Raw genomic sequence first — 17,764 nt, forward strand, 5'->3', positions numbered from 1 at the left:
GTGTTGTATTTTTTTTCTCTTGGGCCCGTTTTTTAATGTCTCATTGCAACCGGCGTTTGTATATAATATAATAATGCAGACTTTTACAAAACGGAGGTAATAACAATATTATAAACCACATTTTATAATGTAGTAAGTTAGGCGTATTAAACCATTGATGTTATTTAACAGACTTGCCAGACTGGACTTGCATGTTCTAAGCGTGTTATATACCTCACCGGCTATATACCTATATAGGTACGTATAATATTACATATTATATATGCTATCAATCAATCATATTATGTTTACTCATTCTAATCCTATGCCGATGGAGGGAAGGTCAAGTCGTGACAGTACTTATATTATATTATATAGTCAGTTCGCTTAGGTCTGAAACGAATTTAACGTCTTTTTTTCAATAAAATTATCTTTTTTAACAACTATGTATGGATAAACTATACTTTATTAACTTATATTAATTTATCGGGAAAATAATATATATTATTATACTTACGTTTATGAGGAGTAAACCACGAACTACTCAACAATGACTGTTAAAAAAATAAATATTAAATTCGTATTCTCAAATTTGTTACCTAGTTGTTTACTCGTGTACTGTGTATATACATGACTACATTTTTGTCATTTAAATAAATATATTTTCAAACAGAAATATTACGTTTGCTTCAGCTACATTATTGTAATGTTATTGACTAAATTATTTTCTTAATTGTTTAACGTAACTATTTCCGTCTGTACTCAGAGACATGATGTACCTATATGCATCTCAGAAAAATACATATATATATTAATTTTTAAGTACTTACTACCTACTTAAGTACTAAAATTTCTTGACAATGGTTTTGGAAAATATGAAGGTAAAATAAGTATAACAACTTAGATACCTACAAAAATTAAATTAAAATTATAAATGCAATGATACTAATATACCTATGCTATTAAATTTCGAAAAAGAATATATCAGGATTGATAGTCGTATGTTTTTCATTCATAATAGTTATACACATGAATATGAAATTTTCAATTATGAAAATAATTTTTTAGATTCTACTTAAACATACAGTAAATTATTGTATTCTGTATTGAAATAAATTTATTATTAAGCGTTAGGTACGTATTTAAAAACGATTTTTTTTTTTACAAAACGTAATAATACACTCGTAGAATGAATCAACCGTAATATTTAATTATTTACAGCATAATATAATATTATAATATTATTCCAACAGCCGGACCCTTGAGTTGTACAGAGTCTCTTTAATTGCATTATTTAACGTACCTACGTGCTCTCGCATGTAGTCACTTTATAGTTTAATTGAATCAATTGTACGAATTCAAGGTCTCTTTCTTGAGCATTTTTTTAGTCATATTTGGATCTATAAAAAATATAAATATTTATGTTGAATATAATATTTAATATTGTTTGTACTTGACGCCAAGTTATATTTTTCTGGATATTAAAATATAATTTTAGTCATATCGAAAAATGATATGATGGTGATGATGATGATGTATCCACAACATCCGACTTGGATCATATCAAGACTGGGTTAGGTAACTAATTGCATGTTAATTTGTTCGTCATAATCATCAGTTCCTAAACGTACGCTAAGCCGTCGATAAGAAACTGCAGTATTTAAATAGGATGGTTATTAAAAGTTGTTAAGGTCGCATCCTTCCTTCGATTTTATTACTATTTCGGTACACAATCAGTATAGCAATATTGCCGCTTCGCTTGTCATATTATTATTATTATTATTATTATTATTATTATTATGAGATCTTCTCCTAAAATATATCGCCGCATTTGCGTATGTCCACCGTGGTATAGGTCCATTAATAAATTATCGATCTTGCCATTTTATATATACCAACAACATTTTATTATCCTACCGTGCTTGGTATATTATGTAGGTACCCATAGACTGTCCCGAGTTATCTGCAATATATCTTCATTCTTTTCCACGACAAAGGCGTTCAGATAGTGTAGTTGCAGGTCGAAATAACAATACACAGCCAATTATCTATTCCACGTTCGAACCTAACGTCGTGTATAACGCCACCTACGCTTTATTATTCAGTCGAACTCGCCGATAAATGTAATTATTATACGATTCGTAGTTAATCTAATATCGATCCACATGTCCGTCGCCTCCGCACACTGTAGTATATTATGTACACTATATTTTATTCGTTAACTGCGCGCGAATGGAATAATGTAATTTATTTCAGTGGTATCAGTCGGTTTGCAATTATATTATTACTTACTTGTTATTATTATTATTATTAGTAAAATCCGTATCGATGTCTGTGGCGATATTTTTTTCCACGCTTAGCATTAAAATATGCCTGGTCGAAGTATAATAATAATGTTGTCTCGTTATCTGCGAGCAGAAACTCGGCAGTAATATTGCATTTTCTATACAAAAGGTATATTATTACCGCGAGATTGCAAATTTTACATTGTATTATTATATACTCGCAAGATAAAATAGTTTATAACTGACAAATAAATAAATAAATCCCATGGTAAATACCAGCTACACCACGTATAGAATAATATGTGATCGATTTATGTTTATTGTAAAATTGAAAACATTTTCGGTTCGGTTGGAATTTTTTAAGCATACACACATAGGTATTATACGATATTTTATTGGTAATATACTATTGTACTTTTTTACAACAGTTATGAGACTATGTCATTTTGTAGATATTGCAGGATAAAAAAATAACCAATAAATAAAATATCAAGCGCGTTTTTTATCGGTTATACACAATACGAAATATTTATTTCAAGGTATTCGCGTATTTTAATATAAACGCGAAACCAATGACGCATACATTGTTATTTTGGTTTAGGTAAATATTATCAATAAATATTACTTTAAATGTTTTCGACGACAAAATAAAATTTCAGCTAGTATGAATAAATTAAAACTAAATCGTAAACATCTTTAAGTTTGAAACTGTAAGGTTGCTCTAATATTGAGTACCTAGGTATTCAATTGGGTATATTATATTGCTTATTAATTGTCTATTTGATTTTAATGGCTTATAATTTATAAACAAATATTATAATATTTTATGTATTGGTTGTAAAATATAATATTTAAATATTAAACATTCTTCATTCATTTATTATTATAGTTTTTACTTTATTTGCACTTCATAAATAGTTTAATGTGTACAACTTCTATTATTACATTTTGCTATATAACATCTAATATAAATAAATAGTTTTAGGTATAGGTACGTAGTTTTTTTATTACTTGGAGTATATTATTTATTACTTTACTTCTACATTATTTATTCAAACACTGACTGTTGAGACGTATAAATGTATGATCAAAGCATTGTATAATATGTTTAGTACATTTAGATAGAATTTTCACACGTAACAACAATATGTATAAATAAATATTATGTTTCTTATACGATGCTCAAAACAATAAATTCAATTTTGTTTTTGAGTTTTTAACATAAAAGATATTTTTGATACTTTAGAAATTTAATTTTTATATTTTATAAATTCAATTGTTTATTTACATCATGTCCAAATACTTGGGTACAGGGTATTTGCGTAATACAATTAATATTTTACCTTTAAAAACTTACGAACAAAATATGTCTTAATATATTTTATCATTAATACTGTTTATGTACCCAAATTACGATACATAAATATGAACATGGGGTACTATGTAGGTACTGTTCATGAATAATAATATGATAGTTGACACATTTTTGTCGAGTATATAATACACCATATTTTCTAAATCACATAAATTTAATTATCGATAATTTTTTACCATTATTAATATTATTGTACAAAAACATGTTATTATACTTATTTCCAGATCTCAATCGTACATTTAGTTTTAATCAAAATGTGTTTATATAGAGTGGTTTAAACAGTTTCACATCCGCGAGATGGAATACAACCAGTTTGTTAGTTCTTTTCGAGATCCGATTGAATCACAGCCAGGGATCGATTTTTGGTCTCCGGTACACAATTCACGACGAATAACATGCCCATAAAGCAGAACCCTGAGTACACGAAAAACGTACCGCTCGGGCCGATAAATTTGTCCATAGGTTCGGCCAGACACGTTACCAGCCAGACCAATATCCAATTGGTGGCAATTGACATGCCCGTGCCCATCGACTTGAGCTACAAAAACGTCAACATAAATAGTTGTTAGCTATATTACCTATAAGCATTTTAAATCGTAAATTTCTTGTGCATTTTATTTTTCAAAACCATTTCAATTTCTTCATTCGCGATTTATGATATAATATTATTAGGTACTATAATGCTTGTAATAATATGGCGTGCGAGTTACCGCTAGTATAAAATGATGCAAAATATATTATACGACTAACTTCTGAAGAGAATATTTCCCCGATGATTATGTACGGTATGGGACCGCAGCCGATCGAGAACATGGATATGTACAACACTATAGCCACGAGTGGTAACCAGTCCAGCGTTTCAGCCACGTGGGGGTTGTATTTTTTTGAAAAAAAATAGTACGATAGCGCCAGTAAACAGATGCCCATCAAAGTCATCGAGTACACCATTAATGATCGTCTGCCAAACTTGTCCGTGATCATCATAGACGCGAATGTCATTGCTACCTATAACAACAATACATCGTTACTGGAAATATTGTAATATTAATATAAAAATCTATATCGTTATATTTATATTTATCTTAATTCTCATCGGTGGACGACTTCTCACGCATCGAGCATTTTACGTAAATATTGTATTTATTACTATTCAGTATTCACTAACGTGTTTGTAAATAAATAATATGTATGTAATTCTTCCCTCACAACATATACTTTTATTGTGCCCTATATTATAGATTGAATATATCAAATAAGGAAAAAAAATCCTAAAAAAATTACATGTTATCATACCAGTGGTGCAATTATGACGGAGAGGGTTGAAATATATCCCCCTAGAGCCATTTTGATTTTAAATAATATTTTGACCCTTAATGCAACGTATTCAAACACCTAAAAAGAAAATTGTGAAATTTATTTTCAATGCTTATAAATATCTATAGTTTAAGGAATACTTATGAGAAATCGTTTATTTACATTTTCCAGCTTGACCGATAAAAAAAATAATAAATATCAATCGTAAAAAAAAACAATAAATATTTTGAAAATTAAATTATGTCTGGAAAATGCTAATATAAATATTTTGTCAATCTTCAAACACCCTATGGTTATTCAAATTTATATTACAACGAAGAACAAATTTAATTCTAGAAATGGTGTTCCGTTAGTAAATATTTCCAATTATTTTTTAAAGTACTTTTTAATTTTTTTTAATTTTCTACTTTGGGCTCCTAAAGTACCAACTTGATTCAAAAAATATAATTCGTTGTCATTGAATGTCTAGTTTATAATATTAGATGAATAGATGATTTATAGAATTGGATAATCAATAAGGATTATTGGGGGGGGGGGGGGCGTAGAACGAGAACAAGACTATTGTAAAAACATATTCTACCCTAAAATCTAAACTCGTCACTATATTATACAATATTATAACAATGTAAAAAAAAATTAAGAAATATGTATAAAGAAAACCGTTTTATCGAATTTAAGATTCTTTGAAAATATTCTCGAACCTATTATTCATGGTTTCTGGTCATTTTATACAACGAAAAAACTTATGTATAAAACATATATACCGTAAGAGTTTAAAATTGCACTGGCATGAATTTAAAATTATATAATAAGCCATTGTAGCGAGAAAAAAATGTATATCAGTTTAAAAATATAATAGACACCTTGATAAACTGATAGCCAGGTATATAAATAAATATAGTATCATTTTTAAATGTTATAATATCTTAAAAAAAAAACAAAAAGTAGACGTCTGTTCTTATATTGTGATAATAAGTACAATAAAAATGAAGATAAAAGTGAACGATTCAAAAAATAAACTATCACGTTTTCGTATTTGATGAAAACGTGGTTTTTTTTCATTCAATCGTCATCTTCTAATATTCGAATAAACAAGAATAAGGCCGTATCCAGGATTTATTTTCGGGGGTTTCCAAAACATTTAAACATGGATATTGTAATTTTATTGACTTTAGGTTTTGATATTTGGTTAAAAATAAGATATTGAAAAAATTACGGGAGGGGAGGGGGGTCCTGACCCCATGGACCCCCCTTGGACCCCCCCTCGGATACGGCCTTGAACAAGAATACCAACAAGAATCATAAATAGAAGCAATATTTTCAAATATCAGTCATGATATCAAATGGTCGACATTGTAACGAACGGTTAACTATAAATGTTCAATGTAAACAATTTTAGACTAACCCGCTAGTATTTGATAATGATTTCATTTTAACATACTAGTAGGTACACCAAAGGAAATTAAAACAGTTTATATATTGTTATGTATGAACTACAAACTGCAGATAATTTTGTAACATTCATCGAGAGGCATCAACATGTTTTTAATATTACGATTATGGTGTAAAGACCTATTAATGTAATTAAAAGGTGTTACCAATGGGTAATTTCCTCATCATGTTGACCATGTATTATCTATTTATTTATCAAATTTACTTATGGTTATATTATTACTGACCAGATTTTAAATTGTCTTGTTTAAAAAAAAAAAAAATATTAAGATTCATAAATCACCCAATAGTTCTTACATACATATACAGAGTGGGCAATTGTGTTTTCATGTTTTTTTAACGAAGAAAATATTGTGATGACCATCAGTACGTTACAATTTGGGATGGCCGTCAACAATAACCATTTAAGCTTTGAAATAAATTCTCGAGTTATAATATTTTAGCACAACATATTTTATTGTTATATGTATTAGTTAATTTACGTCTCTCGACGAGCGAGTTGTACAATTATATACTCGCATATTAATTTCTTAGCATTATTTTTTTAATATTATGCACTTTTTCATGAACATTATATATATTAATACGTTGAATAATTATTTAGCACTGCAGTATAGTACAATTAAAAGTTAATACCACAATGTTTAAAAATTATATAAACTAAATAACTTTATGAAATAACGTAGCTTAATTTGAACGTCAATAATGTATGAACTATTATAATATTATGGATCAGGAGGTACGTATTAGATTTCATTTTACCGCGCACACTTCGGTTTTTATAATAAATAATTTGTGTTATTAATTTTCGAGATTGAATGTTGAAGTTGACCATGGATAACAAATAATATTATTATCGTGAGGTATCAGTAGTACCTACACGGAATAAGTACCTATTTGAAATATTAATATCGCTATGTGGCTGTAAGCCAATATACGTTTCACAATACGTTTCACAGTAAGTTCAAAACATCTATGTACTTAAATTGCCTACACAATACGCCGTGTGACCTACAGAACAAAAGCGGCATTATTATTTTTTCGAACGATTGTTTTAGACAACAAGTGCATACAACTACAACAACTATACATTTTACTATAAAACGTGTTATCTCTCGATTTTGCGTTTTGCTCTTTTACACACAGCGTTTGATGTCTGCAGTGGTGGTCTAAAAAATACTGTCGAAAAACTAGTAATATTCTCTCTTTTCCTATACACGTAAATTGAAACAAAATTATTTATAGTGTATTATAATATCACGTAAATTCGATCGAAAATAGGCAACTATGGAAATTCTAGGAGTAGGGTAGGAAGAAGTGAAGTGTGTAGAACTGGCTAAGGTTCTGGAATCATCAACTATAATAGTTGAAATAGATTTACAGCGTTAATAGACGTTACGATTATATCGTTAATATCACGTAAAAATGCGAGTGCGTCATGTAACAATATTTAATATTGTACTATGATATTATTTTTTTGTTTATTATTATTTAACTCGCGGCAACTAAGGCCATTGGGTGACTATGATATTATGTATCGGGTACCTGTATTGTGCCCACGACGGTCGTGCACACTTCGGGGCTGATGTCGCTTCCCGAAATCTCGAATACGTGTTTCATATAGAATATGATGGCGTTGATGCCGGTCATCTGCTGAAAGAACATGCAACCGATGCCGATCGTCAGCGCCCTCCTGTTCACGTCCTTCTCGAGTACCTCGCGCGCCGTGTAACTGTTCTTTTGCTCTTCTTCAACGAATTTCTGCGTTATTCACAATAATCACCATTACAATCGAACTCATTTTGGCGGACGCAAACGTTCGTTAGAGTTAAGCACATTTATGTATACGGTTGGATAAACGCAATTCAGAGCACGTGCACTCCGGTTATATAATATTATATAATATTGTAATACAATGACTGGTCTTACCTGTATCTCGTCGAGCTCGGACTTGCAGTCGTGACTGGGGTCCCGTAGCCGGGCTATCGCCTCTTCGGCGCCAACTCGTTTGTTCTCCTGGATCAGGAAATACGGCGATTCCGGTATGTACAGCACTCCCAGTATGTGGACCGCCATCCACACGCCGCACGCCAAGTTGAGTTGGTTATAATTCAAAAAGTTACCGAGCACGTACGAGTACAGGATGCCAGATACGACAAACAGCTGGTACAAACCACCGAGGAACCCTATAAAATACCCAAGAGTTATGTGGATAAGAAACGAACGTAAATATATAATTTCCAAACAATCGACAAACGGTTAAACGTAGGTTTTGATAGGTAGTAAAAAAATTCTGAGATCGGGACATTACACAATAAGTATTACATTCCGGATTTACAAGAATTTACGCATGCCCGACTTTTCACGATTTTCATTGCATGTTTATATTTTTTGGTTATCGTTTGAATAAGATATCGTTATTATTAGATAAGAAATATTAACAATTCAAATCAACCTTTGATAAACACGAAATTATTATTTTTGTCTAGTCAATTATTTTTCGCGTATTGTCTATATTATATTATGCGTCTTTAACCATTTGTTTGTATTATTTTTCATCACATACGATTATTAATACTTACATAGTTATTATCAGTTATTAATTATTTTTAAAGTAAAATTTTCTTAACCAGCGTTTTTGTTTTACAGAAGTGTTTTTGTATATATACATACAATATGCGGCAATAACTGTTACATCTGAGTGCACGTCTAACTTTTTTATTTCATCAGTGCATAACATATTTAGACTAGGTACCGCGATGACGTCGTATAAATCCGGAATATAATACTATATTATATTGTGTACGAAATGTTATTATTAGGTGGAAATTTTTTCGTCCCGGTTGATTCGTCTGGAGATAAGTACATTACATAATGTTTTGTAGGTCCAAACAGGTTATAACCAATATAAACATATACCATATAATATTAATAACAAAACGGTGGGGATAAAAACCTCGGATCTCGGGTTCGGCTATCTCGCCAACGTACATGGGTATTATGGTGCACATGGCACCGCACCCTACGCCCTGAAGTATCCGACCAACGTACAACATTCTCGCGGCCTTCGGGAACGCAATCATCAGCCACCCGAAGACCACGTGCGCCTCACTGACGATGAGCGACACGCGCCGGCCGAACACGGACGACACGGCACCAGCCGGAACGGCACCAATCACGGCGCCCACGCCAAACAGCGAACACGCGGTCGCCGCAGCCATGGCCGAAACCTCGAAGCTAACAGCGGTCCCGTTCTCCAACATCGTCAGCGTTGGCGAGGACCATCCCAGCACTGTTCCGATGACGAACGCTCCCAGAGACGCTGCAACATCGAAATCCGTGTTTATGATATGTATAGGTACATGAAGTGTGTTATTTGTGTAAGTATTATCAGAAAATAATAACGTAGGGCGAGTTTTTTTTCTATACATAAATAATCAACAATATAGGCGCCATTAAGTTTGATTTTGGGTCACTTGTGGTGGATCGCAATACTCAGTACTGGGTAATATTCTGTGGGCGTAACTTGAAAGACAAGATTAGCTAATATTGTAATTTTGGTAAACATGATTGCAGAGATCATAAATATTGCTTAAATTTTTTCCTAATATAGGTACATAATGAATTGAAACTAATGGGAATATCTGAATTATTGAATCATTTATAAAAGTATAAAGGTGATAATTGATATAAACGTGTTAACGACATTGTGAAATATTAACTAAGTTATACCACTATTTTCAGAGATGCACAATTGATATAAAGAGTAAAGACTCTATTTATCATTGTACATACATGTTATTCCGCAAAATACGGATATAATACAGTTTATTATATTTCACAGTTGTGAACAGTTAGAAAATTTCACTTGACAACTATTAATCCACTAAACACAAACAATTATTATTGCTTGATATTTCAGTTTGTAAGTATACAGATTACAGACATGCAGTTAACAGTTAACACTATCGATATATTATAATAATGTCGTTTCTTCGAGTTTTAAATAAATTAAGTACGTTTCGTTTGTCGTATATACGTGAATAGGATGTTGTATTACTGCTCTTTTTCGTCTATGCAATATTGACTATTCTGTTATGATTTCGGTACACAAACCAACTGTCTATAATAGTTGAAAACCGGCAGATTTATAATACGTTAAAATTATTTGGTTTATTATAAAAATTTTGTTTTTCTGAACATCAAACGTTTTCGACGTTAAATTTATTAAAAAGATAAAAAATAATTTTCTAGATGCACACCTGTACATGGTTATAGTCATTTAAATTACTGTCAACGGTTTGGTTCGATTATTAAAACTAATATGAAACACTGCCATGTTTCAGTGGCGTATCTGAAGGGTGGCATGATGCTGGTGGTTCGTTTTCCCCCTAGGCAGTTATCGGATACCTACGCGAAATTAGTAAAAAAAAAAAATAAGTTCTATCCAGGCCATAAACTTCTCCATGTTGAAATTGTAATCGTCCATATTTGGCCAAACTTCAAACTTACCACTGCCGTGTCATTGTTCTCATTATTAATAGTTGATTTGAAATGAACATTTTTTTTTATCGAGCACATACCTATATAATATGCATATCCCATACGAATCGTATTATTTTATGTGCTATGCGCGTTGTGGAAGACTATGATATCGTGATCATTATTATTTAAACATTTATTTCGATGTCACAAATACACTGCGTAAATGCGTAATTGTGTCTATTATATTACCCAGTAACATTTGAATAGAGTAATATGCAAGCGAATTTGGACGTCTGACAACAACAATATTTTATTTTATATTATACTTTATTATTTATTAATTTTCATTTCAATGTATATGACTGCCATGCCTTGAACGAATTACGATGGATTAATTTATAATAATAATAATATTATTATTATTACAATCTCGTGACGTGTATTAAACTATATAAATCGGACAAGGAGAAAAAATGACATTGCGTAGTCCAGAAGCACCAATCGACTCGAATAACAATTATTAATCAATAATATATTAATATGGAATGGTTTATAATCTGGAACTCATATTAATTGTTCATTGCTATAGGTACATGTCGGATTCGAGACATATCTATGTATTGATGTTTAATCTATATTGATGCGATTTCATTAGATCAATAATATTATCTCCCGGCTAGCTGGTACATGATATTATAATACTAGTTTAAACATATTATTATTATTATTATTTAAATATATTGTTGGTACGTACCTGATAACGCGAAAACAATCTGAGGTATTTTATCATTTACTACACTGAACATAATTCCGACGGATTATCGAGATTCCGAACGTACGATTTAAATAAACACGGTATACATTCGCGCCGACTTCCCAAGACTAGTCGGTGATTAAGTTTTATCTGTGTCTTGTGCGTCGGCTTCTTAAAATATTCAAAATAATTATTGTTTGCGTAATTTGGCTATTATTGTTTTAGTATACCTAATATGTTTTCAAGGTGCAACCTTTATATTATATCCTTTTGACAGATGAATGTTTTACAGTTTGTTCTATTGACATACGTTTTAAAAACATAAACAACTGTCCGTAATCTAATACCCATATATATAAGTACTTCTTACTACACGCTCGTCGTTCTTGATGCGAGCTTATGACCACCATATTATAATGACAGAGTGAATAATACATAATAATATAAAATATTATTTATTATTACTAAACGTCGTATATCTTTTACGAATGTAATATTTTCAAACGACCTTTTTACTATCGACCCGCAATGTCCACGTTTTATATTATTATAATCTTGTTTTAAATAATGGCCCTCGCATATTGTCACGACGACAATGAAACGTTACCGAAAGTCCTACTGCCAATTGGCCACGACTCGCGGTATGATAATAATACGTAAAGTAGCTGCGGTATCTGCAACGATTATTAACGCACTCGGATTGTTTGAGGTTGAGTAGGTGATGACTTGGTTGACTAGACGATTCATACGTATATTCGTGTTGAATTCTGCGAGAGTACAATAGACAATAATCAATACTAAGATGTAAAATAATAATAATAATAATATGGTTATGCTATAGTAAAGTTGTTAAAAAAAACGACTTTAGGGTTTAGACTGTATTGCCGAGATATATAACTTGTATGTTCTTATGGTCCGATATCGGTTGCATACGTCATATTGTTGAATAACCATTGAATACATACATAATATTATGTTAAATACTTTATTTATTGTGTGATAAATTTTATTTCAGTACCTATGTTAGGTATATATCACAGTTTGTACCTACAATTGATAGTATTATTATAAAGTAAAGTAGGTTAGGTTGACCTAACTTATAAATTACAATTAACGCAAAATACAAACGCTTAAACTGTTGTAGGTATGTATTTAACAATATTATGCAATATACATGATTGTGAACGATTCTTTTGCAAAACAAATATATAGTTACTTGACAAATAATATACATGCATTGAAATTGTTCAAACAATATAATAGCAATGTAATTTTCAAAAGACAACTCTAGTCAATGATTATTAATACCTTACTGAAACTGGTCTAAAACTATATAATTGATAACAGTAGCTAATGCGTTTCGCCGTCTGGGAGTGTGTTCTAAGTAAAACTTGTCAGTGAAGCGTGTTAATGTCAAAATTAAAGCTAAATATATTTTTACTCTCAATGCAAAAGTGAAATATTTTATTATACCCTAGTCATCTAGTCTTGGTAATAGATGATACCATTGATTTAACTAAAATTTTGGCAGTCTTGGATTAGAAATTTGAAGGTAATATTGTAGTTCATTTTTTTACAACACCATAAATAACACCATTAATAACAAAAACGTAACACCTAATTATGCATTCGAATTAAATTGCTGTTAATCTAAATATTAATATAAGACAAGTAATAAGATATTTTTTCAAAATAATTAAATAATACCTAATTAATAATTAATAAGTAACATCATTGTGTACATAGTTTATTAAAAAAAAGATGTATATAATTTTTTTTCTGCCCATCTGGACTTTCGCCGCGGTTAACCGTTGTTTCAGGCCACGCAACTAAGTCGTTCAAACTAAATTTATGGAATGAGTAAAGTATTTTCAGCGTGATTGAATTGATTACATAAACCCCTGACGTGATATATTATATACCATCGGTTATGATTACGTTTATTATGGTACAACGTCGTAATCGTAGTAATAATTAAGTATAAGAATAGTATTATGAGTGTTATATGGTTACGACATACCTTATTAATACCTACATTCCAAATCATACGCACTGTCTTAGACAATAGTTCCATTGCTTTAATGTATCACCTTCAAAACCAATGGCCGTTAATTTTATCTATGTCATTAATCTGCTGCTGCTAATTTTGCCATAAATGCATCATAGTCTCACCAATGACCAACGTATAAAGTAAATGATACAATATATTACCAAAGTATTCAATATAGAAAAATATCATAATGTACACTATATTGTATTGGGTGTGTCGTGTGTGTAATTGCAGTACGTGATGATATGTATTCATGGTACAATGAAAAATGTAAAATTCGATCAAATATATCCATGAAGACAAAATTAATGTTCTGGAAGACCTGTTTTTATCAAATGTAAATTTAAAATGTTCACACCGGTCCAGTCGTGCAAAAATCAACTTTTATTCATATGTATGAACCACAGTCTTAAAACTGGATATTACTGCTGGTATGTACTTAATATTTTTATAGTTTCTGTGGTTAAATCGTACCGATTACTATTAACCAGGAGACAGTAGTAACCGTACGACAGTTTAAAAGGTTTGTTAATTGAAATAACTGCATAAATACTGCACTAAATACTCATATTGAAATATAAATCAGAAATCCAACATATTTTATGTTCAGGGTGATTCACCAAGCATGCTCAGTGCTCATCCCATTTATGTTTATTTTATTTCAACTTACTATACCTAGTGATTATTATTGATTATTAATTATTATATTATATTATTTTAAATTGGTGTAAAAAATATATAAATATAATATTATATACTAGCTGATCCCGTGCACTTCGTTGCCCGTTAAAAGTGCCAACTCTATAATATGATTAAAACTTTGTTCAATTCGTTATTTAATATTCGGTGTATGGTGTTCAAAAATTTATAAATGTTCATCTTAAATCTCAAAATACTTGTGCAAGCACCACTTTAAAATGCGAATTTCAGAAGAATAGATGCTTTCTTAGTGCACACTTAAATGGTGGTACCGTGAAAATTACAAGCCTCAAGCTATCATTAGTTAGGCTCAGCCAGTGAGTCAGTTAGGACACTTTCGATTATATTATATTATAGCTATCCCACCTTGAGTTGCCCGTGGACACGCTTTTGATTGTGCCAGCAGTATATTTTCAGGTACTCCACCTGTCGTACGAGGTACGTACGTAATTATGAAAGTTTTATTAACACGTTGTTTATGATGTGCATGTGTAGATTCCCGGGAAAACGGTTGAAAAATTAGAGTTAGGAATACCATTTTTCTTAAGTTATATGGTTTTTACCCAATATAATATACAGGTCTAAAATTATATTCAATCATTAACAATTGTAACTTTACAATAAACAAAAATATGTTGTTATTTCATTTATTTTTTTTGCTGGACAGCTGGCACCGCTGTTGCTTAACACAACAGAAAAAAATCAGTGAAATCGGTAAAGGTATTCTCAATTTATGGCTTGACCAAGAAAAATAGGGATTCATTGAAGTATATTTAGATATAATAAATCTGTACATAAATAATGCGTCCTTCCTGTTATAAATTTTATTTCAGGTAAAAAACTGGTGGAGCTTACATTTTTTTCCGGTAGTAAAAAAGCGCGGGTGGAATTTACAAGGAATAAGGTTTAAAAAGGTCACAATTGGAAGGATTTACATGCACCCAAGTCGATGTACCATGTCCATGTCTATGTACCATGTCGAAAAATGATCGGTTAGATAAATCGCGATTGAAATATTTACATTTTATTCGATACAGAAAAAATGATGGTGGCAAAGGTAAAAAAAAATTAAAACATTTATATAATTCTAGTATATGAAATGATGAACCTAAGTTTAAGCGGAGTGGATAATTCGACGATTATACGGTATATAATAATGTTACTGTATAAGTACGATATACCAATACAATCGTCAAACGTCCGTTGTTCACATATTATTATTATGTAATACTATGTACCATGTACGATGGATCATTGACGATACCCAATCGGCGGACTTTTTATATTTTCATGTTGCGAAATGGTCGACTAAATATGATAATTAATAATAATATATAGAATAAATTGTGGCCAACGAAACCGTGTCCCCGAGTCGATATGTCGGTATAACTACGCGTTCCCAATCGTTAATGAATTACGAATTTACGATCATCACACATCATCAGGGACGATATGATAATGTGAACCTTTGGTTCTCGGCCGACCGACCGTATATTGATAATATTATGTATTATAATATGCAATGAAAATACAAAATAAAATTCATCCATAACATTATAATAACAATTCACTTGTAGACACGTTTTAAAATAATTACATGTACGGTTAAAAATTTAGATATGACCTTTAATCGGATAATCGACGAGTACGCTAACCATGCGCGAGGTATATGGAATGAACACTCGGCAGTCGTGTTGCCTCCGCAGTGTAAGTCTCATAAAAGTGACGTTTTATTACTAAGGCCATCGAGAGGAAACGATTTTTTTTAGCTTCTTTAAGATAATATTCACAACATAATATAATAATTTATATAACAATCTTGAGGCACTTGACGTCTGAGCAAACAATTATTAGTATAATCATTAATATTGTGTATCTCTCGGTTTTGTCGTATTAATAGTGCATCATAATATTATTATTATTATTTACTACCTACCATATATGTCTATTTTTAACCTCATACCGAATTCATTGTCATCGTGTGACATAATTTACATATATTTCGATTACAGAATCTAAGCTATAGGTACTTTAAAAGTTTATTACATCGTATAATATTATTATTTATCTCTGTTTTATTTGGTGTGAAAGACTATTTTTTTGGAAACTTATTTACCTGCATAATGCAACGAATCTTTAAGAATTTCAATCAAACTTATAAAATATCGTTATGTATAATTTATAGTTTTATTGTCAATGTCTCAATGGAATATTTTTATAATCAAACTGCAATATTGTCTTCTAAATACGATCTTATTACGTAAAATTAAATGTTTCATTATTATAAAATTAAAATGAATGCATATCAAATTAGAGATGATAACAACACAATTGTTACGTAATAACTAAATAATGTACTTATTGTCTATATACACGGAGTGATTTTTTTAACGTTTGATATTCATCTAATTTTGTGCTTTAAAAATTTGTTGTTATATAATTTGGAAAACGTAATTTATAAATTCATAAGAGGGGATAGGTTATTTTGATGAAACCCAAAAAATATCTTTCTTTATAGTACATATTATATATTTTTACGGCATGCAGCTCAACAGTTTTATGGGTGCCAAACATTTTATGAGGGAGCTTAACTACCTTTTTTCAACATTTGTGGTAGTAAAAATGCTCCAATTTTTTACATCAGCATCTTTTCTGATGTAAAAATTGAAAATTCCCAGTAGTTTTAGAAAGCGTCCGAAAAAACAAAAAGTGAGAAAAAAATCGATTTTTTTTTGTGGAACTCAAAAACTAACAACTGTATACACTTGAAATTTTCTCCGAATATTTGACTCTTTATGGGCTAATAAATAGCAATGATAATTTTTCAAATTTTGTAAATTATTTTTTGTTAGAAATTCATGAAAGTTTTTCTTTTCATAACTAATATTAGGCATTTTAATATAAGATTCCCCACAAATGTTTACCTTCAACAAACAAAAAAAGTTAACTGAAAAGTTACGCTATTTATAGCCATACGATATTTTCGACTTTTATTATTTTTTTTTTAATTATTAAATTTCATTATTTACAAAAGGATAAAACGTCTCCGCTCAGAATCGTATTTCGGATGCAATGATTTAACATTGAATTCAAACATAACACATCCATTAAAATAAATAGCCAATGGCCCATAGTTGCCGAGGCATTTGTAAAAAAAAAAAATGCTCAACAATTATTTATTTTTATTTTTTTTTAAATGCAGTGAAATAAATGGAAATATTTAAGTATTTTAAATATAACACCGGGTGGCAAAAATTATTATATATTTATTTTTTTTTTAAGTTTTAAAGCTTATCGTGTTGTTGACGTTTTGGCTTTACTTTCAATCCTAAAGTCAGGCACAAAACCAAGTTCGTTGGCGTTTTCCCACG

At 30.4% G+C, this 17,764-nt stretch overlaps 1 protein-coding gene across 1 annotated transcript; it reads right to left on the reverse strand.

Annotated features, from left to right (window-relative positions):
• Positions 1-3,180: 3,180 nt before the first annotated feature.
• Positions 3,181-11,790, reverse strand: LOC132941096 (facilitated trehalose transporter Tret1-2 homolog). Its single transcript, XM_061008975.1, has 6 exons — positions 11,645-11,790; positions 9,362-9,727; positions 8,335-8,591; positions 7,951-8,166; positions 4,390-4,644; positions 3,181-4,177 (listed from the first exon to the last, which is right to left on the reverse strand). The coding sequence occupies exons 1-6, from the start codon at positions 11,694-11,696 to the stop codon at positions 3,956-3,958; spliced, it is 1,368 nt and encodes a 455-aa protein (XP_060864958.1). The 5' UTR covers positions 11,697-11,790; the 3' UTR covers positions 3,181-3,955.
• Between the last annotated feature and the right edge of the window lie 5,974 nt (positions 11,791-17,764).

Source organism: Metopolophium dirhodum, chromosome 3 (genome assembly GCF_019925205.1).
Source record: "Metopolophium dirhodum isolate CAU chromosome 3, ASM1992520v1, whole genome shotgun sequence".
Taxonomy (NCBI): Eukaryota; Metazoa; Arthropoda; class Insecta; order Hemiptera; family Aphididae; genus Metopolophium; species Metopolophium dirhodum.